General features: G+C 50.3%; 1 protein-coding gene across 1 annotated transcript in view; it reads left to right on the top strand.

The window, feature by feature from the left end:
* The first annotated feature begins 1556 nt into the window (after positions 1-1556).
* Positions 1557-7108, top strand: part of DNAAF5 (dynein, axonemal, assembly factor 5) — a 60512-nt gene continuing 54960 nt past the window's right edge. Inside the window, exon 1 of the mRNA XM_011977570.1 lies at positions 1557-2165. Within this exon, the coding sequence (XP_011832960.1) occupies positions 1992-2165 (174 nt within the window). The 5' untranslated portion in view covers positions 1557-1991. The remainder of the gene's footprint in view (positions 2166-7108) is intronic.

Raw genomic sequence — 7108 nt, 5'->3', positions numbered from 1 at the left:
ACCTGCCTGCTCCCTGTGCCCCCTCCACCTGCCTATCTTCTGCCGTCCTCCTATTTGCATCCCGCCGTCCCGCGACTCTCACCCCCCACCCTCCTCCCTGCCTGAGCCCCCTCACCCAGGCCCACGAGCCAGCTCTCCTATCTAGATCCCTGGAAACCACCGCGGAAATTCCTGTTAAGCAGTTTGGGGTGGTGTGTGCCCCGATAGCTGCCCCCTTTCCTTCCCTCTGGGGGTTTGCAGGACTTGCATCTGGTTGAGGAGACACGCTGAGAGTCTGCTCTGGTCATTTCACTTTCTGTCCCATTCATCCTACTCCCCTGCCTTCCCTCTCTGGTTTGGACCACTGTCCTAAGTGGAAGGAGGCCGCTTCTCCCCTCTACTTTATAACGTTCCGCGTCAGTTTTAGAGCTCTGATCTGATCCGGTCGTTCTGTTTCCTTAACTGGCCATTCCTGCAGGGCCTTGCCCTTTCCCTCCTCTGGCTGGGATGTGGAATGATAGCAGGCGCCGGCTTCCTGCTGGCGGGAAAGCTTTCCAGAGAGGGGAACACCGATGCTATAAATCGGTGGGCGGTAGGGAGCAGGAAAGCAGTGAGAGATCTGGCCAGCTCAGGCCGTCCCAGTGATATCCCAATGATGATTTGAATGTAGTGGAAAGTGCAGGGGGTGTCAATAGGAGTAGTAGACCCGAGTTCAGGTTCTTAAAAGATCACTGCAGCTGCGTGGAGAATAGGTTCCAGAAGTAAAGGAAAAGCTGGACTTGGGGAAATGCCGAGATTTCCACGTTGGTTAACTTTGGATTTCACATGGTCCAGAATTCCTGTGGAGCTCGGGAAGAGCCTTGGTCTGGACACGGCCATTGAGAATTCCTGGCATTTAATGTATTTCTCTTTAGCCCTCAACCACTTCCCTATGCCTTCTGTACATCAGCCCCACGGGTGCTCCTGCTTCCTCCAGGGAGCTCCTCCCAGCCTTGCCACATTCCCTCCCTGGACCGTAGGTTCCATAGGACAGCACCATGCCCGCCTGTGCCCCTGCCCCGAGCACAGCCTGCCAGGGTATGTGCTCATGGTTGCTGTGGGGTGAGGGACTGTGCCTCTGCCTGGAGCATCCCCTCATCTCCAGCACCTCTGGCCCTCCTCTCCCCTGGGTAGGGGGCCTCGCCTCTGGCCTTGGTCACACTGGGCAGTGGCAGAGAGGTTGAAGAGCTCACCCAAAGTCTCACTGGAATGACGGTTTCCCAGACAAGCCCCAAGTAGTGCAGAGCTGAGGCAAGAGGCAGCGTGGATGCCAGAGACTCTTTGGTTCTGGCTTTTTTTTTTTTTTCTTGGAGAGGGAGTTTCACTTTGTCTCCCAAGCTGGAGTGCAATGCGGTGATCTCGGCTCACTGCAACCTCCACCTCCTGCGTTCAAGCGATTCTCCTGCCTCAGCCTCCCAAGTAACTGGGATTACAGGCACCCACCACCTCTTGTTCTGACTTTCTGTGGGGACTTTACAAATAGGAAGTGCAGTGGCTTTGCCTAGAGTGGTTCTGGCCCAGCTTCCTGGAGGAGCCTGGGGTCTGGTCTCAGTTGGGGCTGGGAGTGCAGCCTCCCCGCTGTCCTCTGGGCTCGGCTTCTTTCCTGTGGCCTCCAGTGTCCCCCTCAGGCCTCCACCTTGGCTTCAGCAGGTCCAGGCTCTCCCATCTTCAGCCACAATGGGGTTGCACCCCCAGCCTTTCCCTACTGGTCCCTCTAAGCCCCCTGGGTTGCACAGGTGTCATCAAGGTGGGACACTTGTCCCTGAGCCTCTTCCTGTGCTGGGCGGTACAGAGCTCTGTTTGGCAGCCTGAGTTGTTTACTGTTCCTGCAGCAAGGACCTGGAGGGGAAGAGGAAGGGAGGTGAGGAGCTCACAGGCGGGCAGCTGTCCTCTGAAAGCCCACAGAGCTGGGCAAGGCGTGTGGGAGCAGCTTTGGTAACTGGGGGCCTCCCTGTCCCTCAGACCACTTCCACATGCAGTCGGAGTCTCTGATCGGGCCCCTGATGCAGACCATCTCCCACCAGCACTGGAAGGTCCGTGTGGCCGCCATTGAAGCCACAGGTGCGGTGATCCAGTTTGGCAACGGGAAGTCCGTGGACGACGTGCTTTCCCATTTTGCTCAGCGACTGTTTGATGACGTCCCGCAGGTAACTGGTGTTTCTCCTGGACAGTCTGTTCCTCTCTCCACCACAGGCGGGCTGACGTGCTATTTTTAACTAACTCACTTGTTCTTTTTTCAGAATGCTTCATGCACCAAATGTCCTTTCATTATTCCTACTCACAGGATGTTCCTATTCACATCTTGGAAAAACTAGGAGAGAGCTGAACTGTTTTAATGTTTGGTGTTTTGAATTCCAAGGGTGTGAGAAAGGATGGCTTGTGTAGTTATTGTCTCTTAGACACGGTGTGTGCTTCAGCAGTTGCAGAAGCTTCCTTAGTGCTCCCATCCATCAAGATGCACTTTCCTGAAAAGGCACCGTGGTTGGTGGACCTGGCCTGGGAGAAGAGTGCAGTCAGGATTAGTTTGTTGGGGATAATTATGTTGTTGGGCTTTGGAACCCACCGAGAGACGGGCAGGCAGGCAGGCAGGAGTCCTACAGATGGGACTGAGTGTCGGCTTTACTGCTGGCAGAATCTGGCCTGGAGGGCATGTCTTGGATCTGAGACCCCAGTGACTTGCTAAAACGCCACACACTGTGGCCCCCAGGGAAGCTGAGTGACCTCTGATCTTTCTGTGTCTGAGTTACCTGTCAGCGTAGTCAGACGTGATCTTCTGTGTCTGGCTTCTTCACCACGCATGGCTCCAGGTTTCAGCCTTGCAGAGGTAGGTTTCCTGATGGGAAATGGCATGGAGGTGGTGAGTTGAAGAGTCACTCGGGTATTCTCGGGCCAGGATGGAAGCCCTGACTCGCTCCCTCGTCTGTGCGCTGGGGTCCACCTGTCGGGCCGGCTGTAGGTGTGACACAGCACCTGCCCAGGATGCCCCTGCTTTGCCTCCATGGCCAGGCTTCATTCCCGGGCGCTCTCCCTCCAGCGGTAGTGTGGCTGCCTTGGGGCTGTGCGCAGAGACACAGGGTGACCCTTCCCCACCAGGAGCCTTCGTTCACCCCCTTGGTCTCATCAGGCCAGCGGAAATTGAGTCACCATGTGTGCTGGCCAGCCCCTCCTGGAGCTGGTGTGGGTTCAGCACCAGGCAGCACAGAGGGCCCACGAGCACATTAGGCTCTGCCCGGTGGGGAGAAAGTGGGCAGAGTGCGGGGTCAGTGTCCATGCTGCCTGGCACTTGGCAGCAGGCACTTCTGGCAATAACTGAATACTTGGGCTGCGGAGGGCAGTTCAGGGGGCCAGGGCAAGAACAGAGCCCAGTGAGAAGTGCAGGCAGCCGGCTGGTTTTCTCTCCCACCTTCCTTAAGCCTGAGGCAGAGTATGGCCCGCAAGGAACGTGGTGTCTGTGTCGTGGGCCAAGTCTTATTCCTCAAAACAGTGTGATGACTCTATGGAGAGCTCTGTGTGCATACTGAAGCTGCATAGCTGATAGCTGTCGGTGTAACCTACCGTCACTGTCTAAAAATACCGTCACTGCCTAAAAATACCGTCACTGTATTGATAGTTGTCTATAAATACTGGAACTCTGTGGCACTCTCTGTAAATACTGGAACTCTCTAGCTAGCTGCAGACGGTGTAACTCAGTGTAACTGTACCGTAACTGTAAAAATACCGTAACTGCGTGTCGATAGCTGTCTATACATGCTGTAACTGTATTGGTAGCTATGCATGAACCGCCTACTCTGTATCAGTAGCTGTTAGAAAGCTGACATCACATCGTTGATCTGAAGCAAGCTTGTCCAACCTGCGGCCCGCGGGCCACGTGCTGCCTAGGACTGCTTTGAATGCCGCCCAGCACCAATTCATAAACTTTCTTAGAATGTTATGATTTTTTTTGTGATTTTTTTACTTTTAGCTCGTCAGCCATCATTAGTGTTAGTGTTATTTTACGTGTGGCCCAAGACAATTCTTCCAGCATGGCCCATTTCTTCCCAGTGGGGTTTGCATCCTGTTAGCAGAGACCCTGCACAGCCCTTCATGTGAGTTTCATGTGGAGTCGGGTGCTGCCCCTTTTACTCTGATCAGCCCTGGGACCCCGTCCTGGAGCTCACTGTGCGCTCCTTGCAGACACCTCGAGCCCCTCAACAACCCAGGGATTGGAGCCCTGGGACCCCATCCCCTCTGCACAGAAGGTCCTGACTGCCTTCTGACTTGTAGGAAACCTTCCAGCAGCCTGCTAGACTCGGCTTAAATCACTCAACTTCACTGGAAGGGCCCAGAAATAACTTCATCTCCTCCTTGCGAGGCTCGGAGGCCTCAGAGCTCGCTCAGATAGCTCAGCCAGGTGAGCCTCAGAGCAAGGTCAGGATGTGGGTGGTCTAGCCGCCCTGGAGCCTTAGGCCCCGGGACGGTGGTGTCTGAAGTTGTGGAAAGTGGGGTGTCCCAGTGTGCCAGGGGCTACTGCATCTCCCCACGTGCACATGACCGGAGCTCCCACCCAGGACACTGACGGCATCCAGAACGCCGGCGAGGCAGGCAGGACGGACGTATGGCCGTGCAGTTGTGAAGCAGGCCCTGAACAAACTGCCCTGTGCCGCCCTTAGGTGGGTGGCTTATGGACTTCGCCCTGCAAGGGTGCCCTGGTTGTTGCCAGGCCTGCAGTCGGCAGCTGCTCAGCTTTGCTGCAGTTTTCCTGCTCGATGTGTGCTGCTGGTGAGACCACCAGACCTGTTCTTGTCAAGAGGACCTTCCAGGAACATCAGATGTTACAGGAGAGACTGGGGCTGCATGGACAGCTTTTCAGAGATGAGTATTTGTCACGTTCCTGCCAAGTACCTGTTTGGCATTTGTATGCCTTCTTTTGATAAATGTCTATTCAGATCTGTCCATTTTTAAATCGGGTTATTAGATTTTTTTTCTATTGAGTTTGAGCACCTTATGGATTCTGGTTGTGAGTCCCTTTTCCGATGGGTATTTATGCAGCTGTTTTCTCCCATCCTGTGGGTCGTCTCCTCACTGTTGATGGTTTTCTTTGCTGTGCAGAAGCTTTTTAACTTGGTATGATCCCATTTGCCCATTCCTTCTTTGGTGGCCTGTGCTTTGGGCATTTTACTCAAGAAACCTTTGTCCAGACCATATCCCAGAGAGTTTCCGCAATGTTTTCTTGTAGTGGTTTCATAGTTTGAAGTCTTAGATTGAGGTCTTTAATCCATTTTGATTTGACTTTTGTACATGGCGAGAGATAGGGGTCCAGTTTCATTCTTCTGCATATGGATATCCAGTTTTCCCAGCACCATTTATTGAAGAAACTGCCCTTTCCCCAAGGTATGTCCTTAGCACCTTTGTCAAAATAAGTTCACTGTAAGTGTATGGATTTAATTTCTGAGTTCTCTATTCTGTTCCATCAGTCTGTGTGTCTGTTTTTATGCCAGTGCCATGCTGTTTTGATTGCTGTAGTTCTGTAGTATAAATTTTTTATGCCAGTGCCATGCTGTTTTGGTTGCTGTAGCTCTGTAGTATAAATTGAAGTCAGGTAATGTGATCCCTCCGGTTTTTTGTTTGTTTGTTTTTGTCATGTTTTTTGCTCAGGATGACTTTGGCTCTTCAGGGTCTTTTGAGGTTCCATATAAATTTTAGGATTATTTTTTCTGTTTCTGTGGAGAATGTCATTGGTATTTTGATAGGGATTACACTGAGTCTGTAGATTGCTTTGGGTGGTTTTGACATTTTAACAATATTGATTCTTCCAGTCCATGAACATGGAGTATGTTACCATTTTTTGTGTGTGTCCTCTTCAATTTTCTCACATCAGTGTTTTGTAGTTTTCATTGTAGAGATCTTTCACTTCTTTGGTTAAGTTAATTCCTAGGTATCTTATTTTGTTTGTAGCTATTGTAAATGGAATTATTTTCTTGATATCTTTTTCAGATTTGTTCACTGTTGGCATGTAGAAATGCTACTGGTTTTTGTTTGGTGATTTTTGTATCCTGCAACTTTACTGAATTTATCTGTTCTAATTTTTTGTGTGTGTGGAGTCTTTAGGTTTTTCTAAATGTAAGATTATATCGTCTGCAAACAAGGATAATTCTCTTGCTTTTCAATTTAGATTATCTTTATTTCTCTTCTCTGATTGTTCTAGCTAGTGCTTCCAGTACTGTGTTGACTAACAGTGGTGAAAGCGAGCATCCTTGTCTTGCTCCAGATTTAGAAGAAAGCCTTTGAGTTTTATCCCCATTCAGTGTGATACTAGCTGTGAGTCTCGTATATGGCTTTTCTTGTGCTGAGGTATTTTCCTTCTATACCCAGTTTTTTGAGGATTTTTATCATGAAGGGATGTTGAATTTTATGCTTTTTCTGCATCAATTGAAATAATCACATAGTTCTTGTCCTTCATTCTGCTAATATGATGTGTCACATTGGTGGATTTGTGTATGTTGAGCCATCCTTGTATACCTGGAATAAATCCCACTTGGTCATGATGAATGATCTTTCTAATGTGCTGTTGAAACACTGTCTTGTTGAGGAAATTTTGCATCTGTATTCTTCAGGGATATTGTCCTGTAGTTTTCTTTTTCGATTGCATCTTTGTCTGGTTCTGGTATCAGGGTAGTACTGTCCTCATAAATTAAGCTTGGAGGTATTCTTTCCTCTTCTATTTCTTGGAATAGTTTGAGTAGGAGTGACATTAGTTCTTTAAATGTTTGATAAAATTTGGCAGTGAAGTACTGGGTCCCAGGGTCTTCTTTGCTGGGTGGCTTTTCATTGCAGCTTCAATATCATTACTTGTTACTGGTCTGTTCGAGGTTTGGATTTCTTTATGATTGAATCTTGGTAAGTTGTATGTGTCTAGGAATTGATCCATTGTTTCTAGGTTTTCCAATTTGTTGGCATATAGTTGCTCATGGTGTCGGTGCTCACGGTGCAGGTGCTCACGGTGCCGGTGCTCACGGTGCAGCTGCTCACAGTGCAGGTGCTCACGGTGCCGGTGCTCACGGTGCCGGTGCTCACGGTGCAGGTGCTCACGGTGCCGGTGCTCACGGTGCAG

Source organism: Mandrillus leucophaeus, unplaced genomic scaffold, assembly GCF_000951045.1.
Source record: "Mandrillus leucophaeus isolate KB7577 unplaced genomic scaffold, Mleu.le_1.0 Scaffold180, whole genome shotgun sequence".
Taxonomy (NCBI): domain Eukaryota; kingdom Metazoa; phylum Chordata; class Mammalia; order Primates; family Cercopithecidae; genus Mandrillus; species Mandrillus leucophaeus.
Note: the sequence above shows the minus strand (reverse complement) of the source record. Positions and strands in the feature narration are given on the sequence as shown.